This window comes from Myodes glareolus, chromosome 9, assembly GCF_982192425.1.
Source record: "Myodes glareolus chromosome 9, mMyoGla1.1, whole genome shotgun sequence".
NCBI lineage: Eukaryota > Metazoa > Chordata > Mammalia > Rodentia > Cricetidae > Myodes > Myodes glareolus.
The window spans coordinates 62,455,502-62,478,728 of NC_142034.1; the positions used below are offsets into that span (position 1 = coordinate 62,455,502).

Consider the following 23,227-nt stretch of genomic DNA (forward strand, 5'->3'; position numbering starts at 1 on the left):
TTTCTTTTTATTTTTTTTATAGGTTTTGTTGTTGTTATTGATACTCAAAGCTTATTTGTGTTTAACATTACACACATGTATTTGCTAAGAATATAATTACTGAGAAAGAACTTGGGCTGGCAATGTATCTTAGTTACAGAATGTTTACCCACCATGCACAATTCAATCCTTCATTTAATCCCAAACACTGTATAAACTAGGCAAGACGGTGCATTCCTGTAACCCTAGCCCTTGAGAGGTGAAAGCAAGAAGATCAGAAATTCAAATCTGTCCTAACTATAGTAATTTCAAGGCCATCCCAAGCTATATGAGCTCTTGCCTCAAAACACAAAATCATAGACAACAATGAGGACTCTAAGAGAGAGACATATATGGATCTAATCTACATGGGAAGTAGAAAAAGACAAGATCTCCTGAATAAATGGGAGCATGGGAACCATGGGAAAGGGTTGAAGGGGATGGGAGCAGAGAAAAATGTATAGCTCAATAAAATCAATTTAAAAAATTTAAGAAACCCACAAAACCAACAGCAGCAAAAAACAACCAGTTTTGGTGGCACACATGCTTTAGCCCTGGAAAAAGGAAGAGGCCAATGGAACTCTGAGTTCAAGGCCAGTCTGGGCTGCATGGTAGGCTCCAGGCCAGCCAGGGTTACACAGTGAGACCCTATCTCAAAATAAAACCAGAAAAAAGAAAGAACTTGTTTAATAAATAGTATTTCTGGTGTGTGGCCCATGACTGTAATCCCATCACTTGAGAGACCAAAGCAGGAAGATTGACAATTTGAGGCTACTCTGGGGTACAGTGAATCTCTCTGTCTCAAAAGAGAAAATAAGTAGGAAAGAAGTCTTTCAGTTTCAGCCAATTTTTTTATGTCTTGTGTACTTGTTCTACATCTGATACCACCCCCCAAAGGTAATAGCAAAAAAGACTAGCTCCACATAAAATAATAAAATGTCTCATAATGACAGACATCACTAAATTTCTAGAAAACAAAGATGATGGAAGAATTCCTACTTCTTCAGAGCAGAAGTGTGCATGTAATCAAGATTCTGACAGATGGAAATCATTGCACCCTATAGAGTCCTAAATCTCAGAGAAATCAGGTTAGCATGGAAGGAGGAAATAACACTGCAATTCTGGCAACTTGTTATTAATGTATGTGTACATATTCAGATACATATTCTCCATAAACAGTCTTTGTATATGACATAGCTTATTGTTACAATACCAAAGGGTGAGAAATAAGTTGTGTCCACCAGTGTTTCCATGCTGATATTTTAATATTTATTTATTTATTATATATACAATATTCTGTCTGCATGTATGCCTTCAGGTCAGAAGAGGTCACCAGACCTCATTACAGATGGTTGTGAGCCACCATGTGGTTGCCAGGAATTGAACTCAGGACCTTTGGAAGAACAGGCAATGCCCTTAACCACTGAGCCATCTCTCCAGCTCCTCCATGCTGATTTGTTGTAATCCATTTATGACAATAGAAAGCTATGCACATTCTATTCCAAATGAGTAAGGAAGCTAAGTCTGACACAACAAAGTTTCTAGGTTATAATATAAAATGAAAAAAGTGTGACTTTTTTTTTTTAAGCCAGGCAGTGATGGTGCAGGCCCTTAATCCCAACAATTAGGAGGCAGAGGCAGTCAGATCTCTGTGAGTTCAAAGCCAGCCTGATCTACAAAGTGAGTTTCAGAACAGCTAGGGCTGTTACACAAAGAAACCCTGTCTCCAAAAACAAAGAGTGTTGTTTTTAGATCTCTTCATAAGAGCTCATAGTCAAAACTGCTTGATAATAAGCCTAAAATATAGTTTGCTTTTCTCAGTGTGTTGATGTATGCATTAATGGTGAAGAAAGCAAAAATAAACAAAACTGCTTATGTCCTAACATGAATAAAGTAATGACTTATAAGTGTACTATTTGTCTTTATGATCCTTACAACCACATATGAAGAATGTCCTCAACAACTCAGCAAAAGCTAGTCTTTGAAAAATCACAACCCTAGGGTTGGTAGGCTATCCAGTATGCTAATAAAGCACATTAGTAGTATATTAGATACTTACTTGCCTTAGGATAAACATTGCATGATTGGACTGCCAGCTAAACTAGCCCCCTTTTCACTGAGCACTCTTTATTTTAAAGAATGACAAACTATGGTATGAGAAGTAGAGCAGCCATTTTGTCAGAAATGAACTAAGTTTTTCTACTTGGAAGAAAACAATGAGGATAAAAACAATAATGAGTTTTCAAACAAAACCAGACCTCTGGAAAACATACTCACCACTGTAATGCTGACAGGTATTGTTAGTTTTTGCTCTGATATTTCTGTATGATTGATGGTGACTTTTTTAGATTTATTTTATGCGTGTGAATGTTATGCCTGCATGTATGTTTTTGCCCCACTTATGTGCCTAGATATCCTTGGAGGTCAGGCGAGAGTGAAGGTGTTGGATCCCCTAGAACTGGAGTTACAGATGCTTGTGAGCTACTGTGTGGGTACTTGTACTTGAACTCCTGTCCTCAGCAAGAGCAAACAATGCACTAAACCACTGAGCTATCTTTTCAGCTCCATAGCAAAATTCATATTTTGGTATGAATGTTGCCCTTTGTTGTGTCATTTGTCAATATTTGGGTTATCTGCATAGTCAGTGAAACAGTGTTGTCCAAATTGTGTTAAAAATGGTGCACAAATTCATTCAAAGTACCAATACTTTTCAGAAGAATGAACTTTAATGTTAGAGCACAATATTCTTGGATAGCTTCACATTGTAGCTAACTCTTTAGATATCACTGCTTGCTTAGTATCAAAGAAGAATATCATTGTTATCTTGAAAAGGCTACCAAAATATTTTTGCTTTTCTAAGACATACCTGTGTTAATTTGTCTTCTTCATATACTTCACCCAAAATAACATAGTGATAACAACTTGATTGCAGAAACAATTATAAAAATTCAAATGTCTTCTAGTAAGCAAAAAATTAGAAATTTTTCAGAAGTGTAAAATACCATGCTTCCCTTTAAAATACTTTCTTGGAAAATATATTTACCTTTTGTAATCTTAGGTTAAACATAATATGTTCATTATTTTTTTAATTTAAAAAACTTGTTTATATATAATAAGTAACAATCTATAGAAGTTAATAAAAGCTGTCTGGAAACCAAGTAGTTTTTCAGAGGATAAAAGAAACTGGACCTGAGTCAGATTGACAGTGGTTAGTATGTCACGTATTACTCAGTGGTTAAAAGCTGATAATAATGTTATGAATTCAGGGCATTAGTGAACTCTGGAAGGATACACCAGAAACTGAGAATAGTGGAGAAGCATGAAGGATTAGGAGAAAGAATAGAGAGAAAACTTTATCATTTTACTACTACTTTTTTTTTTCCAGAGACCAGATCTTGTCATGTATCCTGAAACTCACTATGTAGACCAGGCTGTCATGGAACTCATTCCACCTGCCTCAGCCTCCCAAGTTTTAGAATTAAAGGCATGTGCCATCACACCTGGCTCATTTTACATTTCTTATTTTTGTTCCTTGCAACCATTATGTGTTATATGTTTAAAAACTATTCTACATGGAGTGCTGTTGGGAGTTGTCAGAAATAAAGTGCTGTCCTGGGTCCTGTCAGATAGGAAATAATTCTCTTTTTTCTTTTCAGATCTGCAATGGTACGAAGGTCTAACACCAGCCCCATGGGCTTCCTCCGGGTCGGGTCCTGCTCTCCTGTACCAGCAGACACAGTGCAGACAGGAGGACGAAGACTCTCGACTGGCTCTTCCAGGCCTTACTCACCATCCCCTTTGGGTGAGGAGAATTGAATGCAATCATCTTTAACCTGATTTTTCCCTGTAACAAATTGGAAAGTGCACACTCTCAAGGAATACGGAGTCATGATAACAGTGCTTTTATGTTGATTATAGGACATACTCTATCTAACCTTTGTACTGTATCCTACTCCCAACTTCATCTTAAAAATCTCTGTATTGGCCAGACAGTATGATGCAAACCTTTAATTCCAGCACTCAGGAGGCAGAAGCAGCTGGATCTTTGTGACTTTGAAGTCAACCTGGTGTACAAAATGAGTCCCAGGATAGCCAAGGCTATACAGTGAAACTCTGTCCTGAAAAATCAAAATAAATAAATAGATAAATAATATAAGTAAACAAACAATCTCTGCATTGGAACCTGGGGGATGGCTCAACAGTTAAAGTACTTGTCAGGTGAGCCTGAGTACTGGAGTTCAGACCCCCAGAACCCACAAAAATGCTGGGTAGGTGTGGTGACCTACCTATAATCCCAGCCTTGGAAGGCAGGTGACGGAAATTCCCCCCTGCTTCTCCCTAGCAAGCAGGTAACTTCTGAATCTGATTGAGAGACTGTGCCTCAAAGAATAAGGAAGAAGAGTGATCAAGAGAGACACACAGAGAAAAGAAAAATATAATCGGTATGATGACAGTTGGAAATATAAATGTATCTTTTATCTCAAAAGTATCCTCATCTTCTGGTTAGCCTAAGCCGTGGATTAAATTATATCAAATGTTTCCCGATTTAACACTCAAATGAGTGAAAACTAGTTAAAATACAACAGTCATGGATCACATTCACCAAAAGCTTTCTGGCTCAGAGTGGTAATATGTCAGCAGCTTTGTTACAGATCCTTTTACTTTTCCTTGGTGGTTGTTTAAGAAAGCCTAAAACAAACAAAAAAAATACCAGAAACTACAGCAAACAGAAAAATAAACTACATTTTAAGTGAAATTAAGAAACACATTTCTGAGGCCAGGCGTGGTAGCACACGCCCTTAATCCCAGCAAGCACTCGGAAGGCAGAGGCAGGTGGATCTCTGTGAGTTCGAGGCCAGCTTGGTCTACAAGAGCTAGTTCCAGGACAGGCTCCAAAGCTACAGAGAAACCCTGTCTCAAAAAAGAAAAGAAAAAAGAAAGAAACACATTTCTGAAGTCAGAATTGGTAAGGGAGGCCAAAGCACCTAGGTCTGTAGTATCTCCTGCTCAGATTACCAGAATGGTATGTGGTCATCTGTAGTCAGAATCCAGCTACTCATTGACACTGTGTTTTTAAGTTTAGGGACTGAGAAGATGGCTCAGTGGGTAAAGTGCTTTTCATGTAAGCATGAAGGTCTGAATCTGAATCCATGTAAAAGCAGTGTGCATCTATAACCCTAGTTCTGGGGGAAGGCAGGGCAAGTTGGCCAGCCAGTGAGTCCCAGATTCAATAAGAAACCATGTCTCAAAAAGCAAGGAAAAGAGTGATAGAAGACAGCCAGCATTAACCTTTGGCTTCCACATTCATGCACCACACACACACACACACACAAAAAAAAATTAAGAGCCTCACCATGCATTCTGTTTTTAGCTTAAAAAAAATTTTTTTTCAAATCAAATCTTGGCCTCATTTCACTCTTTCAGGTGCCAGTAGAACATGCTATGGTCTGCAAAGACAAGATTCAAACTTATCTTTTTTTTTATTGATATTTATTGAGCTTTACATTTTTCTCTGCTCCCCTCCCTGCCTCTCCCCTCTTCCCTTCAACCCTCCCCCAAGGTTCCCATGCTCCCAATTTACTCAGGAGATCTTGTCTTTTTATACTTTCTATTTCCCATGTAGATTAGATCTATGTAAATCTCTCTTAGAGTTGTATTGTTGTCTAAGTTCTCTGAGATTGTGGTTTGTAGACTGGCTTTCTTTGCTTTATGTTTAAAAACCACCTATGATAATTGTCTTTCTGTGTCTGGGTTACCTCACTCTAATGTTTTCTAGCTCCATCCATTTTCCTGCAAATTTCAAGCTGTCATTCTTTTTTTCTGCTGTGTAGTACTCCATTGTGTAAATGTACCACATTTTCCTTATCCATTCTTCGATCGAGGGGCATTTAGGTTGTTTCCAGGTTCTGGCTATGACAAACAAAGCTGCTATGAACATGGTTGAGTACATGTCCTTGTGGCACGATTGAGCATCCTTTGGATATATACCCAGAAGTGGTATTACTGGAGTTTGAGGAAGGTTGTTTCCTAATTTTCTGAGAAATCGCCACACTGACATCCAAAGGGGTGGTATCAGCTTGCATTCCCACCAGCAATGCAGAAGTGTTCCCTTTTCCCCACAACCTCTCCAGCATAAGTTGTCATCAGTGTTTTTGATCTTGGTCATTCTTTCAGGTGTAAGATGGAATCTCAGAGTTGTTTTGATTTGCATTTCTCTGCTGGCTAAGGATGTTGAACATTTTCTTAAGTGTCTTTCAGCCATTTTAGATTCCTCTATTGAGAGTTCTTTGTTTTGGTCTGTACTCCATTTTTTTTATTGGATTATGTGTTCTTTTGGTGTCCAATTTCTTGAGTTCTTTGTATATTTTGGAGATCAGACCTCTGATGAAGCACTCATTACCTTACTACTTGGACAGAGCCCTTTCCTGTTGTAGACATGTCTTATGTCTGTGTAAACACCCTGAAGCTTCTTGCTCCTGGCAGTTTGTGTTCATAGGAAGGTAGATGAAAAGAAGGTATTGTATATCCAGAAGATTGTTTGGGGAACCGCCTGTAAAGGCTAAGGGGAGGGTCAAGAGGAAGCAGCGAAGACTTTAGACCAAAGTACAGATTTGACACCTGGGAGAGGAGGGAAAAAAAATCAGGAAAGAAGAGTCTTAGACTATAGCAAAGCCTAAAATGTTTTGCCAAGACTACAAGAATAGCCCTGAAGCACTGAGCTGTCAGATGAATTTCCATGACCTGTTCAACAGACCTAAATATCAGGAACCTGACCTCAGCACCAGTGTGATATGTAAGGACTGCAGCTGGAGCCTACAACCCCGCAAGCCCCACATTTATCCAAATTCTGGTCTTTACGCTATGACAACCTACCTGTTGGGGGCATTTATTTGTTTTAAATACTTTTAAAATCTTACCCTTCCTGACACCTATTAGATATATTAAACACTGATTAGATATATTAAATCTTTTACAATTAGAATTATGTAAACTACTATCGATTAAGCAGTTTGTGTGTGTGTTGCCCATTTCTATCCTTTATTGTTTAAAATGAAATTTCTTCTTCTTTTTTTCATTTCTAGTTGGTACCATTCCTGAGCAGTTTAGCCAGTGCTGTTGTGGGCATCCTCAGGGCCATGAAGCCAGGAGTAGACACTCCTCAGGTAGGAAAATATATTTATTATGAGTCGATTTGGGTTGTATTTTTCCAGTCTTATTAAAAGAACAGAATTGTTATGAAATATTCCTTATCCTATACTGTTTTTTAGAATTTTTGTCTAATGTTTTCTAATATGTCAAATATCTAGTATCTCCTTGTGATCATAAGATTTCTTTATAATTAACCTTAAGAAACTAAGGGACTGGGTATGTAGCTCAGTTGATAAAGTGTTTGCCTAGCATGTACAAAATCTTAGGTCTGTCCTCAGCACCATACAAAACCATGGCTGTAATCCCAGAACTCTGAATTACTAGAAGTTCAGGGACATCCTCAGTTAAATAGCAAGTTAGAAGCCAGCATGGGGTATTAAGACTGTCTCAAAAAAAGAAAGAAGGAGGGAAGAAGAAACTTTAAAAATATATGTGTGTGTGTGTTTCTATTGTTGTATTAGATAATGCATATTTCTAGAAAGGTACATGTAAATCACACTTTTATAAGTCACATTTACTGTGTGAACATGTAATGAGTTGAATAATTAAAGAAATCCCATATTATTAAAATTTTCACACATTTTGTTTAATTTTTTAAATTTTCTTTAAAGGAACATTTAAATAAATTTCTCTGATCATGGTATTTACCACAAATTTTATTTTTTTATTTATTTAAGTTTATTTTTATGAAAAAAATAGAATAATGAGGGGCTGGAGAGATGTCTCTGGTTTAGAGCACTGGCTGCTCCTCCAGCGGTCCTGAGTTAGAATCTTATGCCCTCTTCTGGCATGAAGGTGTATATGCAGATAGAACACTCATACATAAAATACATAATTTTTTTTTTAGGTAATGTTCTTAATAAATGTCAGGTTTGGAATGAGATCAAGAATGGTCAGTAGCAAAGCTATAATTGTTTTTGTTTATTTTTGTTTGGTTGGTTTTTTTTTTTTCCGAGACAGAGTTTCTTTGTAGCTTTGGAGCCTGTCCTGGAACTAGCACTTGTAGACCAGGCTGGCTTTGAACTCACAGAGATCCACCTGCCTCTGCCTCCTGAGTGCTGGAATTAAAGGCATGTGGCACCACCGCCCGGCTGCTTATTTGTTTTTTTTTTGTTGTTGCTTTATTTTTTTATTTATTTTTCCATTCAATTATTTACACTTCCTTCCCTCCTCCCAATCCCCTCCTGCTCCCCCACATCCCCTCCTCCCTCTCCAGCCCTGCTCGAGAGAGGGACGGGAACCCTGCCCTGTGGGAAGTCCAAGGTCCTCCCCCCTACTTCCAGGCCTAGGGAGCTGTGCATCCATATAGACTTGGGTCCCAAAAAGCAAGAACATGCCATAAAAACAAGCCCCAGTGCCTTTATCAATGGTTTCTCAGTCAGCCCCCATTGTCAGCCACAATCAGAGAGTCTGGTTTGATCACATGCTCATTCAGACCCGGTCCAGCTTGATTTGGTGAGCTCCCATTAGAACAGGCACACTGCCTCAGTTGGTGGACCAGCCCCTCGTGGTCCTGACTTCCTTGCTCATCTTCTCCCTCCTTCTGCCTTTCAACTGAACCTTGAGAGCTCAGTCCGTTACTCTGATGAAGGTCTCTGTCTCTATCTCCATCCATTGCCGGACTAAGATTCTATGGTGATATTCGAGATAATCATCAGTGTGATAGTGGGGCAAGGACAGTTCAGGCACCCTCTGCTCTGATGCCCAAGGACCTAGCTGGGGACATCCCCATGGACACCTGGGATCCCCTCTAGAGCCAAGTCTCTTGCCAACCCTAAAATGGATCCCTTACTGTAGGTATCTTCTTCCCTGCTCCCATATCCGCCCTTCCTCCATTTCCACCCTCCCAATCCCCCAAGCTCTTGCCAGTCCTTCCCTTCTTCCTTCCCTCTCCTCCTCTCCCCTCCCCCCAAACTTATCCCCACCCCTGTCCCCACCCTCTTGCTCACAGTTTTTGCCCTGCAATCTTGTTTGCTTCCAATTTCCAGGAGGATCTATATATGGTTTTCTTTGGGTTCACCTTGTTATTTGGCTTCTCTAAGATGTGGAGTAAGGGGAACACTCATCCATTGCTGGTGGGAATGCAAACTTGCACAGCCACTTTGGAAATCAGTGTGGCGGTTTCGCAGGAAACTGGGAGTCAACCTACCTCAGGATCCAGCAATACTACTCTTGGGAATATACCCAAGAGATGCCCAATCATACTATAAAAGCATTTGTTCAACTGTGTTCATAGCAGCATTATTTGTAATAGTCAGAACCTGGAAACAATCTAGGCACCCCTCAATAGAAAAATGGATAAAGAAAGTGTGGAATATATACACATTAGAGTACTACTCAGTGGTAAAAAACAATGACATCTTGAATTTTGCATGCAAATGGATGGAAATAGAAAACACTATCCTGAGTGAGATAACCCAGACCCAAAAAGATGAATATGGTATGTACTCACTCATTTGTGGACTCTAGCCATAAACCAAGGTCATTAAGTCCATAGGTCACAAGCCCAGAGAAGCCAAATAACAAGGTGCTGTTTTATTTTTTTTAAAACAGGGTTTCTCTATTTAGTGCAGGCTGTCTTGGAATTCTCAATATGTAGACTAGGCTGACCTCAAACTCACAGAGACCTACTGCCTCTAGAGTACTAGGATTAAAAGCATGCACCACCATGCTCAGCCTCCAATGGATATTTTTTATGTTGTTGTAATTGTTGGAGGTTTTGTTACTTAGTTGGGTTTTTTGTTTACATGTTTGAGACAGGGTCTTGTTATATAGTACCAGGCTGGCTTTAAGCTTGAGATCCTCCTACCTTAGCCCCCTATGGGACTACAAATGTGTACCACCAAACCTGGTTTTGGTGTTAGATGGGATACTGGGGATACTTGCATACTCTTAATGTTATTTGTAATAATTTGGTTTGCAAGAAACTCCAGAGAGTGTCTTAGTGGAACTTAAGTATTAGTGATCTTCACTGGACAACAACATGATTTATGTGGAAAAGGGATGCCTAGTCTCCTAGGTGTATGTCTCAGTCAGCATGGAGGGCAAGGGCCCATACCTGAGGTTGTTCTCTGGCCTCCACATGCACTCCATGAGACGCTTGTTGTCCTTGGACATGTGGATTGCCTTTTTCAGTTCCTGTGTTTTATCTGTGCACTTCTCTGCGGGTTTTAATGCTGCCTTCATTTTGTTGATAGGTTCTCCAGTGCCACAGACCCAGTCACCACAGTCACTCTTGCTGGGTGCTAGACTACAGAGCGCCCCCACCCTCACTGATATCTATCAGAACAAGCAGAAGCTCAGAAAGCAGCACTCTGACCCCGTGTGTCCATCACATGCAGGAGCTGGGTATAGTTACTCACCTCAGCCTAGTCGGCCTGGCAGCCTTGGAACCTCTCCCACCAAGCACATGGGGGCCTCTCCACGGAGTTCTGACTGGTTCTTTAAAACTCCTTTACCAACAATCATTGGTTCTCCTACTAAGGTGTGTTTCTTAAGCCCTTTTATATTTATGAACTGGTACCTTATAAAAGGACTCATCATAAGAATAGTTATAATTGTAGTGAACAGTTGTTGGGTTGAGTGCTTTCCTTTCAGAAAAGGAAGTTGGGCCTTAAAGAGCTTAAAGGAACAGCCCAACATCTCTCATATTATAAATACAAAGCCAGTATTTGAGTCCACATCTAAGTCCCAAATCTATACTCATGACCAATGTACCATATATCCTGTTGATTCTGAACATTTTGTACATCATATTAACAAGCTTTTATATGTTTCTTTAGACTACAGCTCCTTTCAAAATCCCTAAAACACAAGCATCTTCTAACCTCTTAGCCTTGGTTACTCGTCATGGGCCTGTTGAAAGCCAGTCCAAAGATGGAAATGACCCTCGTGCATGTACCCATTGCCTCTTAGTCCAAGGAAGTGAGAGGCAACGATCTGAGCTGCAGAGCAAGACAGTATTTGGCAGGTAAAAGACTAATGAAAACTAATCCATAAATCAGTGTATTCTGTTGTAAAAGCAATAAGATACATTAGTAGGTGGTTTCCGCCTTGTGATTAGTAATATGTACCATATACATTTGGAATTAGTTGGGGAGAAAAGGGTTTATTTGGCTTACACTTTCATAATACAGTCCATCACTGAAGAAAGGACAGGAACTCAAACAGGGCAGAATCCTAGAGGCAGGAGCTGATGGAGAGGCCATAGAGGGTGCTGCTTACTGGCTTATTCCCCATGGCTTGCTCAGCCTGCTTTCTTATAGAACCCAGGACCACCAGCATAGGGATAGCCCCACCCACCATGTGCTGATCTCCTTCCCCGTTGATTACTAACTGAGAAAATCCCCTACAGCAGGATCTCATGGAATCATTTTCTCAAACGGGGCTCCTTCCTGACTGATGACTCTAGCTTGTATCAAGTTGACACCCAGACCACCCAGTACAGGGCTCTTCCTGGGTTTCCTGAGTAAACCATTTATTTTTGTTAGAGAAGTCAGTCTATACGCTGTAGTATTCTTCATCAGTTTTTAAAAGGTGCTTTCCTATTATTCACATCAACTGTTCTTTTTAGATCTGTCAGTACTGGGAAGTTATCAGACCAGCAAGTAAAGGTGCCATTAGGTGGACACCAGGGCAGCACGGATAGTTTAAATACAGAACGACCAATGGATATAGGTAAGAAAATGTTCTTAATTTGTCAACAGGTAATTTTTTAGCATATGCATAATTTATTACTTTATAGTAAAGTGTCACAAGCTTGATGGCTTAAAATAACACAAATACATATTTCTATATAGTTGTAGAGGTTATTTTTTCATTTCATTTGCTTTCTCAATACCCATCCAAACAAATCTTACTCCGTAGCTTGATGAGCAATACTCTATGATTGGAAGATTTGTGACCAAAATGTTATTGTTGGTAGGATTGTCCTGGCTGAAGTTAGCCTAAACACAATACTCCGAAACTTTTTTTGTTTTTTTTAAATAGCGGCTGAATCCCAGAAAGATTCAGTTACTAAGGCTCCTGAACCTTTCAGAGTTGCTCCAGGGTTTACATATACTGACCACTCCTTTTGAGATTATCTGAACTGTTTATCCAAAAATAAGAAAATAAAAAACAAAAAAACAAAAAAAAACCCACCAGGGAGATTTCATATCCTTTACCCCAGGGTTGTTTGCAATTAAAATTTCTGGAATGTATTCTAAGCATCCCTAAATATTATATATACTCACATTTTGCAGTCTATCATAATCTTGTTTTTTCTAGGTTTTTTTTTGTTTGGGTTTTGTTTTGTTTTGTTTCTTTGAGAAAGGGTCTCTTTTCATAGCCCTGGCTGTCCTGAAACTTACTACGTAGATGATGCTGGCCTAGAACTCAGAGATCCACTTGGCCCTTGTCTCCTGAATGTACTAGAATTAAAGACATGTGCCACCATGCCCAGTTACCATGCCCAGCTCTCTATTGTCTTTATTACATCCTAAAAAATATCTGGGTCGGGTTGGAGAGATGGCTCAGAGGTTAAGAGCACTGACTGGTCTTCCCGAGGACCTGGGTTCAGTTCCCAGCACCCACATGGTAGCTCACAACTGTCTGAAAATCCAGTTCCAGGGAATCTGACACCTTCACACAAATGCACATAAAATAAAGTTAAATAAGCCAGAAAAAATAAAAAAAATATATCTGGGCCAACAAATTACCTCATTGGATTTGTTCTCTGGTCTGAAGAGAATAAATTGTAAGGACCATAGACATTATGTCACTTTGTTCTGATTTTGCTATACGGTTTCTGAAGAGAAGGACTGTGGCATCTCACAATAGTTGTTATATTGTCTTTTTCCTTTTAGCTTAAGAATGTCTTTGGCGCTAGAACATGTCCTGTGTACATGTATAAAGTTGGATATTGAATTTTTTTTTGAGACAGTCACTGTGCAATCCTGCCTGGCCTAGAACTTACTAGATAGGCCAGACTGGCATCAAACTTGTGGTTATTCTCTGGCCTCTGCCTCTAGAATTCTGGGGTTGAATTGTGCCCCTACATTCTGCCCTTGTTCATCTTTACTGCTTTCTTGTGATTAGTTTCATGTCACATTTTGATTCCCTTAATGGTGCTTTTTAACTGTTTAGTTTTCAATGATTGCCTTAGGACTTACCATATATTTTCACCATCAACTTGAAATACACACTAACTTTATTCTAGTAACATATAGAAATATTACTCCTGTCAGGGATTGTACAAGCAAGGGGGGGTCAAGATCATGATCAGGAAACTCACCTAAACTAATGGGAGCTTATGGACTCTGTACCAACAGCTAGGGAGCCTACATGGGACCAACCTAGTCCTTCTGCATGTGGATAACAATTGTGTAACTTGGTCTGTTTGCGGGGGATCCCCAGCAGTAGGACCAGGATTTGTCCCTGGTGCATGAGCTGGCTTTTGAAATCTATTCCCCATGCAGGAATATCTCACCCAGCCGTGATGCAGGGGATGGAGCGTAGTCCTGCCTCAATGTGATATGACATGCTTGACATGTCGACTCCCTTGGGAGGCCTGCCCCTTTCTGAATATAGGAGGACTGGATAGGGAGGATAGATGGGAGGTAAAGGGAGGCAGTGGGAAGAGAGGAGAGAAGGGTAACTGTGGTTGGTATGTAAAATAAATGAAAAAGATTAATAAAAAATTATTCCTCTTAAGTACTAATTTCCATTTCTTTTCTTAGTGCTATTATTCTTACTCTCCACATATAAGAAAATGTGATACTTTTTTAGATTTTATTTTTATGAATATGAGTGTTTGCTTGTGTGTATATGTATGTGTACCACCTTTGCCAGGTGCCTGTAGTGGCCAGATGTTTAGTTCCCAGCACTCTCTTGGGGCCTCACCACCTGTAACCCTAGCTTCAAGGTATTTTCTGACCTTCTGGGGCTCTTATCATGTGCACAGGCAGATATACACATAATTGGAAATAATAAAATATTTTTAAATTATAATTATTAAATAGTAAAAATGTAAAAAGCTGTGCCAAACAAAATCCCAGCAAAATTCTTCAAAGACCTCGAAAGAACGGTACTCAACTTCATTTGGAAAAGCAAAAAACCCAGGTTAGCCAAAACAATCCTGTACAATAAAAGAACTTCTGGAGGCATCAGAATCCCTGACTTCAAACTCTACTACAGAGCTACAGTACTGAAAACAGCCTGGTACTGGGAAAAGAACAGACAGGAGGACCAATGGAACCAAATAGAAGACCACATCAATCCATACATCTTCGAACACCTGATATTTGATAAAGAAGCAAAAAATATCAAATGGAAAAAAGAAAGCATATTTAACAAGTGCTGGCATAACTGGATATCAACATGTAGAAGAATGAAAATAGACCCATATCTATCACCCTGCACAAAACTCAAGTCCAAATGGATCAAAGACCTCAACATAAAGCCAGCCACACTGAACCTCATAGAAGAGAAAGTGGGAAGTACACTTGAATGCATTGACACAGGGAACCCCAGCAGCACAGACACTGAGAGAAACAATTAATAAATGGGACCTCCTGAAACTGAAAAGCTTCTGTAAAGCAAAGGACATTGTCAACAAGACAAATGACAGCCTACAGAATGGGAAAAGATCTTCACTAACTCCACATCAGACAGAGGTCTGATCTCCAAAATATACAAAGAACTCAAGAAATTGGACACCAAAAGAACACATAATCCAATAAAAAAAAATAGAGTACAGACCAAAACAGAGAACTCTCAACAGAGGAATCTAAAATGACTGAAAGACACTTAAGGAAATGTTCAACATCCTTAGCCAGCAGAGAAATGCAAATCAAAACAACTCTGAGATTCCATCTTACACCTGAAAGAATGGCCAAGATCAAAAACACTGATGACAACTTATGCTGGAGAGGTTGTGGGGAAAAGGGAACACTTCTGCATTGCTGGTGGGAATGCAAGCTGGTACAGCCCTCTGGATGTCAGTGTGGCGATTTCTCAGAAAATTAGGAAACAACCTTCCTCAAGCTCCAGTAATACCACTTCTGGGTATATATCCAAAGGATGCTCAATCGTGCCACAAGGACATGTGTTCAACCATGTTCATAGCAGCTTTGTTTGTCATAGCCAGAACCTGGAAACAACCTAAATGCCCCTCGATCGAAGAATGGATAAGGAAAATGTGGTACATTTACACAATGGAGTACTACACAGCAGAAAAAAAGAATGACAGCTTGAAATTTGCAGGAAAATGGATGGAGCTAGAAAACATTAGAGTGAGGTAACCCAGACACAGAAAGACAATTATCATAGGTGGTTTTTAAACATAAAGCAAAGAAAGCCAGTCTACAAACCACAATCTCAGAGAACTTAGACAACAATACAACTCTAAGAGAGATTTACATAGATCTAATCTACATGGGAAATAGAAAGTATAAAAAGACAAGATCTCCTGAGTAAATTGGGAACATGGGAGCCTTGGGGGAGAGTTGAAGGGAAGAGGGGAGAGGCAGGGAGGGGAGCAGAGAAAAATGTAGAGCTCAGTAAATACCAATAAAAAAAGGGAAAAAAAGAACTCAGTGCATGGACAGCACCACCTGCCAAAATTAAAAAAAAAACAAGCTGAGTTAATAAAAAGGTAATTTACATTAATATTTCAATACATTATTTTCTTATTTACCATATCTGGTTGTTTTTAGTTGCTTCTGTGGATTTGAGTTTCCATCTAATACATTTTTTTACTCAGATACAGCTTTGTTCTCATCTGTATTCTTTATGTTATTAGCAAATAAATTACATTTATTTATGTTGCAGGCCCAACAACAGAATTATATTATTCTTGTTTTAGATTTATTTATTTTGTTTTGTGTATATGAATGCCTTACCTTCATGTATTTATGTGCACCATGTTTGTGCGTGTTGCACATGGGATACAAATGGTTGTGAGTCATATATGTGAGTTTTGGAAACCAAACTTTGGTTCTCTACAAGAGCAATAAATGCTCGTAACTGCTGGGGCATCTCTCTAGTTCCATGCATGTTATGTTTACAAAGTTACTTTTCAAATCATTTGAGAAAGGAGAAGGAGGGTGTAGTCACACTCTTTAATAATTACATATTTACCGTTATCTAATGCACCTTTATTTCCCCCTCACTTATATGGATTACTTTCTGGAACTAGTTACTTAAGACTTGAAGAACTTTTCCTTGGTATTTCTTGTCAAAATATCAAATCTGGTAATCTCAAGCTCTCTTAAGTTTTTTTTCACTTAGGAATATTTCTTTTATCTTCTTTTTTTTTTTAAAAAAAATCTGTGTCAGGGAGTAGTGGTGCACACCTTTAATCCCAGCACTCAGGAGGCAGAGGCAAGCAGATCTCTCAGTTCAAGACCTGTTTGATCTACAGAAGGAGTTCCAGGATAGGCAGAATTACACAGAGAAACCATCTCAAAATAACAAACAAAAAACTTTGACAGTCTGTGTGTATATTCATATTTGTGTGTGAAAGTAGAGGCATGCATGTAGCCTTGTGTGTTTAAGTCAGAGGACACCCTCAGTGCCATTCTTTACCTTCTCCATGTTTGAGATAGTCTCATTCAGTGCTGTCTATGCTAGGCTGACTAGGCCATGAGTTTCCAGGGATTCTCGTGATTCCACCTCCCACTCACCATAGAAGCATTGGGATAATAGGCATGCTCAGCTTCATGTGAGTTCTAAGGATCCAGGCTCAGAATAGTATAGCAAGTGCTCCACCCACTGACCCGTTTCTCCAATAAGAAGTATATCAGTGTAACCTCAGGTCAAAGATTTACTCTTTTTATTTTTATGCAGATAAGGCAATAGCCCAACTCTTCGATTCATTTCTGAAGAGTTTTCTATATAAATTTTTTTAATAACACAATTCTTTATTGAGTCTTTGGAACTTTCACATGTACCCCAATCTTGCTCACCTCCCAGATTCTCAATATCCACCTCTCACCCATTCAGCATCCCCAAGGACCCCCCCAATTAACTAAAAATAATACAAACAAACAAAAAAACCCACCTTACTCCTGTCTTTCCTGCCTCTCCAACCCCTCTTCATTCCTTCTAGTGGCACTGGGAGCCGCTGTGTATCATGCAGTAAACTCTTTTGTCCATTCAGCACCGCCCAGAAATATTCATGGCTGTGAGTCACTGGTCTGGTTCAAGGCCTCTGGCCTCTGGCACACCATCATCACGGGACCCTCACAACTGTCATTAACTCCTTCTTCTGACCTCCAGCAGTTCCTGTATGTTCATGTATACAGTCAGACACACATGCATGAAATAAAATATTTTTTAAATCTACACCTTAGGGAACTCAGTACAATCACTGTTCATATAGGGAAGGAAAAAATTCAGAGTGCAGTGATCAGGAAATGATGTCAGTTTCCAAGTCTCACAACCTCTTTATTAGAGCACCCTTGCAGTCATAACCAAGCCATGCTTTTCTAGGCCAGGCTTGGTAATAAACATGTTATTTTCTTGCAGATGATGCATGGTTCCAATTCTAGTTAAGGAACAGGATTAGGAGGTTTTGTCAGATGATGCACACTCCAGTATTATCTAAAGTTATTGCATGTTCTGTGCTCTGTAAATCAAGACAGAAAGCTTCTGATTAGTAAGCTATATGTGCCATGTCTTTTTAGTTACTTTCTTAGAAATAGTTAACCTTGCAGCTTAAGATGCGGAATAAGGAAAGATGACAACATAAAGCAGTGTCTGACATTGAATGGCATTCATTTCTTAGGCATCTTCAGTTAGAGGTGTGGCTTGGCATCAAAGTTAATAGGAGACTAGTAACATATTGTTCAGCTTCCCCACCAGGACAGTGTTTTACTATGTAGCTCTAACTGGCCTGGAACTTTTTATGTAGACCCGATTGTGGTGTTAGGAATTGAACCTACAGTCTTGTCATACCAGGTAATATATTAATATATGTACTATATATATTATATATATTATATATATATATATATATACACACACACACATACCATTGAGCTCTATCCTAGTCTTTCAAAATTAATTATTTATAGGGACCTGTAAGCTGCCATGTGGGTGCTGGGAACTGATTTTTGTTTTGTTTTATTTTGTTTTTCAAGATGTGGTCTCTCTTTGTAGTCTGGCTGTGCTGGAATTGACTCTGTAGACCAGGCTAGCCTCAAATTCACAGAAATTAATCTCTGCCTCTTCCTCCCAAATGTTGGGATTAAAGACATGCGCCACCACCACCTGGCTAGGTACTAGGAATTGAACCCAGATCCTCTGGAAAAGCAGCCAGTGCTCTTAACCACTGGACAATTTCTTTTTGTTGTTGTTGGTTTTTTGTTGTTGTTGTTTTGTTTTTTGTTTTGTTTTTCCAAACAGGGTTTCTCTGTAGCTTTGGAGCCTGTCCTGGAACTAGCTCTTGTAGACCAGGCTCTCCTTGAACTCACAGAGATCCACCTGCCTCTGCCTCTGCCTCTGCCTCCTGAGTGCTGGGATTAAAGGCGTGCGCCACCACTGCCAAACTACTAAACCATTTCTACAGCCCCTTCCCTTTGTATTTTTATTTGTAGTTCTCAGTGTCTAATTCTTCTAATTATCAACAGATTTAACTTGCAGTTTAGATATTTTGTAACTATCTAAAATGTTGAATACTAGGCTTTGGTGTGAAGATTCGCAGAGGTAGTGATATTACTCTAAATTACTTTTCTTACAGATTTTTTTTTTTTTTGAGACAGGGTTTTTCTGTGTAATCGTCCTGACTGTCCTGGAACTAGCTCTTGTAGACCAAGCTGGCCTCGAACTCAGAGATCTGCCTTCCTCTGCCTCCTGAGTGCTGGGATTAAAGGTGTGAGCCACCACTGCCTGGCTACAGATTTTTTTATTTACTGTGTAGCCCTGTCTGCCTGAAATTCACAATGTAGACCAGGCTCTTCAAATTCCTAGAGATCTGTCTGCCTCTGCCTCCCAAGTGCTGGAATTAAAAATATGATGATAAAAATAAAAAATATCCACTACCAGCTGGATGGTGGTGGCACACACCTTTAATCCTAGCATTTAGGAGGCAGAGGCAGGTGGATCTCCGAATTGAGCCCAGCCTGGTCTACAGAGTAAATTCCAGACCAGAGAAGGCTACACAGAGAAACCCTTTCTTGAAAAACCAAATAAATAAATGTGACCTACCACACCCAACTCTTTTTAGTTACTTTAAGCTTTTTATTTTGCATGTATATATATGTATGTAGGCATGCACATGTCATTGCATGAATGTGGAAGTCAGAGGACAACTTGCCAGAGGCAGTTCTTCTACTTTCAGGATCTTAGGAGTCAAACTCAGGTCATCAGCTTTGAGGGCAACTTCTCATGCTGACCCAGTTTTATGACCCTTAAAATATTCTTACTGGAAATGTATATTGAATAATCATTTTAGAATTAATATTAAATAAGCCTGGAGAGATGGCTCATCAGTTAAAAGACTTACTGCTCTTGCATTGGGTCTTAGTTTGCCTCCAAGCATCCACATTAGGCAACTCAAAACTGCCTATAACTACAACTCCAAGGGGATCTGATGCTTAGCCTTAGTGGATACCTGTACGCACCTGCATATACTCTCCATCACACACATACACATAATTTAAAATAATAAAAATAAACATTAAAATTCATATAAAAGCATAAGTTTGCTTATGTTCCATATAAGATACTGTGAATGTAATCTAATATCTGGCCAACTTTTTGTTTTAGCTCCTGCAGGAGCCTGTAGTGTTATGTTGGCATTGCCAGCAGGAACAGCAGCGAGTGCCAGAGCTGTCCTCTTCACTGTGGGGTCTCCTCCACACAGTGCCACAGCCCCTGCTTGTACTCACATGGTCCTTCGAACAAGAACCACCTCAGGTAAAGAGCAGTGATCTAGTGCATTACGTGACTGTTCTGATATGTGAAATCAGACAAATCACTTAACTTCTCTAGGCTTTGGTTTCTGTTCCAGTAAAGTGATTGCAGCTGTTTACCCTCCTTAAAGAGTTATATGTCAGAAGTAAATGAAGTAATATGAAAAGTAAAATTAATATATACTATACCATACTTTACTATATGCTATATATTATATACTACATGGGAGACTGGGGAGGGCTCAGAAGTTAAGAGCACTGGATGCTCTTCCAGAGGTCTTGCATTCAATTCCCAGCAACTACGTGGTGACTTACAGCCATTTATGAGATCTGGTGCCTTCTTCTGGTGGGTAGGCATACGTGTATGTATGTATATACGTAAAGAGACCATGTTCATATATTCAAATAGAATGAGGAGCCTGGGACTTTTCTTTAATCTTTTCTTTGTCACTTGAATAGGTTATGTTCAGTAAATGAGAAGTTAGTATGAAAGCCCCTTCTGACTACTTTGGACATGTGCTACATGTGTTGTTTCTTTGCAGTGGGGTCCAGCAGCTCAGGAGGCTCCTTGTGCTCTGCAAGTGGCCGTGTGTGTGTGGGCTCTCCACCTGGGCCAGGCTTGGGCTCTTCCCCACCAGGAGCAGAGGCAGCTCCCAGCCTGAGATACGTGCCTTATGGAGCTTCACCACCCAGCCTAGAGGGTCTCATCACCTTTGAAGCCCCCGAACTACCAGAGGAGACACTGATGGAGGTGAGGAAGAGATTGCAGGGTGTGTGAATATATTCTTGATCTGATGTGGTGTTCTAACAATGATGAAAGAACAAATTATATCAAGTATTTCTGAAATTTCAAAATCCCTTTTTTGTTTTGTTTTGTTTGTTTGCTTGAGACAGGGCCTTACTATAGAACCCTGGATGGTCCTAAAACTGTGTAGGCGAGGCTGACCTTGAAGTCACCATTGCTGCGATTACAGTTGTGCACCACCCGTGCCCAACTGTATTTGTAGGAATTTAAAAGATTTTCCCTAGAAACATAATGTTTTATCCTCAGTACTTTCTTTCCTTCATGAGGTAAAAAGCATCTAAGCGTAGATTTAAAATGCCAGTCTGCGGACAGTTTGGCTTCTGAGAGGGAGAGGCAGTTTCCTTTAAGGATGTGGCCTCTGTAGCGCCAATGGATGGCCCATACCCATAAGTATATAGGCAGCACAAATTAGACTTGGTGGGTTATTAAAAAATGTGGACCTGAAGATTAGAAAGTAAGGAGGTCATAATAATAGATCTGGGAGGAGTTAGGGAGAGAATTAGGTAGTTAATATGGTCAAAGTACATTGCATGAACTTCTCAAAAAAATAGTAAAAATACTAAATTATAAAATTAAATAATAATTTTGCCAACATGGTGGCACATACCTATAATTCTAGCTCTTAGAAGCTGAGGCAGAAGTGTTTTGAGTTTGAGGTCAACCTGAGCTGCATAGTAAGACCCTATGTCAATAATAATAGTAACAAGCCACACTACCAAGTTAGTCATTAACACAGATATTTCTGCTTAAGCAGACAGATGCTACATTCATAGATCAGTACTTTCCCTTTGGGGATCCAGTTCTACAGGAAAAACCACAGTGTATGTCATCTGTCCCATGCTGAGCACAAATCTAGAACCAGAGATCATTTTATGATTTTGGAGTTGTATCTCTCAGTTCCTCACTCCAACTTAAGGACAACACTCTATGTATTGGTGAATATAGTCTAATATGCTGTCACAAAAATGAGAGACATTTGGAAATTTTAATGCTTTATTCTCCTGTTTCAGGAAAACTTGGGGGCCTGGGGAAGGGACTCAGTAAAGTGCTTACTGCACATGTACAGGAACCTGAAAGTGGGTCCCAGAACCCTCATTTAAAAAGATAGACATTGTTATTCTTTTTTAAAGATATAGTAGTGGGGGTCTGTGTTATTTTTTTAAGATATAAGGAGGGGATGGGGGAAGGCTAGCCCCACAAGTGGTAGCAGCAGGTGACCTGAGGCCATGGCAAGTCCCCTGAGACCTTGGCGGGTCACCTTGGTGGGTGGGAGACAGATAACATCATGCAGAGAGAGTTTGGGTATAGAGTTTATTTAGTGGGTTATGGGGAGGAAAGGAAAAATGTGAGGGAGGTGGGGGGAGAGTGCAGAAGTTACCACTTCAGGCTGGAGGAGGCCTGATATCTGCTTCCCTTGGCAGTTTGGAAGAGGGCAGGCTTCTCTCTTAACGGGACAGTGTTCACAGGTGACAGACCAGGCCAGCAGATCTAACAGACATGGCATGACTGTAACCACAGCCCGGAAGGGAGTGGAATCCAGAAGCTTATTGCCAGCCAGTCTATCTGAATCACAGTTTCCCATTTAAGGGGAAACTCTGTCACAAAACATAAGGTATGGGCTGGGGAGAACACTCAGTGATTTAGAACACTTAATACACATTCTTGAGGAGTAGAATTTGGGATCTAGCATCCAGGTAACAAGCCAGGTGTCTCCACCCACCTGTAACTCCACAGTTTCTTAGAGGACAGGGACAGAGAAATCACTGGAGCTTGCTGGCTTCTAGCCCTGATGAAAAATAGGAACCCCAAGTTCAGGGGAAGAGTCTACCTCAAAAGAATACATAGGGAGTGGTGGAGGACACCTGACATCATCACCTGACTGTCATATTCCTGCACAAGTATGCCCATACGACGCACACACGCGCATGCTTTCACGTGTGTGCATACACACACAAATAAATACAAATAATTTTTTAAGAACAAGTGGAGACTGGTCAAGGAAAGACACACATACTAACACACAATTTAAATAAATGTTTAATTTTATTTGGAATTTTAAAATTCATTTATAATTAAAAAAGAAAATTTTAGAATTGAATTTTGAAATTGTCTTGAAAGGGCATCCTTTAGAATGTCTCTTATGCTCTCATCTGAAAATCAGAGCTTTATTGTGAATCACTCTCAACTTAAAACCAGCTCAGACTTAAAACTCACTGAATTGTAAAATATATAGCACTTGTTGGCAACAGCTATAATTCCAAATATTCAGAGGACAAAGCAGAAGGATAGAATTATAGACTAGCCTGTGTATATAGCAAGGCCCTATCTCAGAAAAAGAGAAAAAAAAAAGAAAAAGGGA

General features: G+C 39.7%; 1 protein-coding gene across 3 annotated transcripts in view; it reads left to right on the forward strand.

The window, feature by feature from the left end:
• Positions 1-23,227, forward strand: part of Ulk2 (unc-51 like autophagy activating kinase 2) — a 73,278-nt gene that overhangs the window by 42,133 nt on the left and 7,918 nt on the right. For all 3 annotated transcript variants that reach the window (XM_048448183.3, XM_085695059.2, XM_048448184.3), the window contains 7 exons: positions 3,675-3,820; positions 7,101-7,181; positions 10,365-10,651; positions 10,950-11,137; positions 11,741-11,844; positions 19,918-20,067; positions 20,606-20,814. In XM_048448183.3, the coding sequence (XP_048304140.1) occupies positions 3,675-3,820; positions 7,101-7,181; positions 10,365-10,651; positions 10,950-11,137; positions 11,741-11,844; positions 19,918-20,067; positions 20,606-20,814 (1,165 nt within the window). The remainder of the gene's footprint in view (positions 1-3,674; positions 3,821-7,100; positions 7,182-10,364; positions 10,652-10,949; positions 11,138-11,740; positions 11,845-19,917; positions 20,068-20,605; positions 20,815-23,227) is intronic.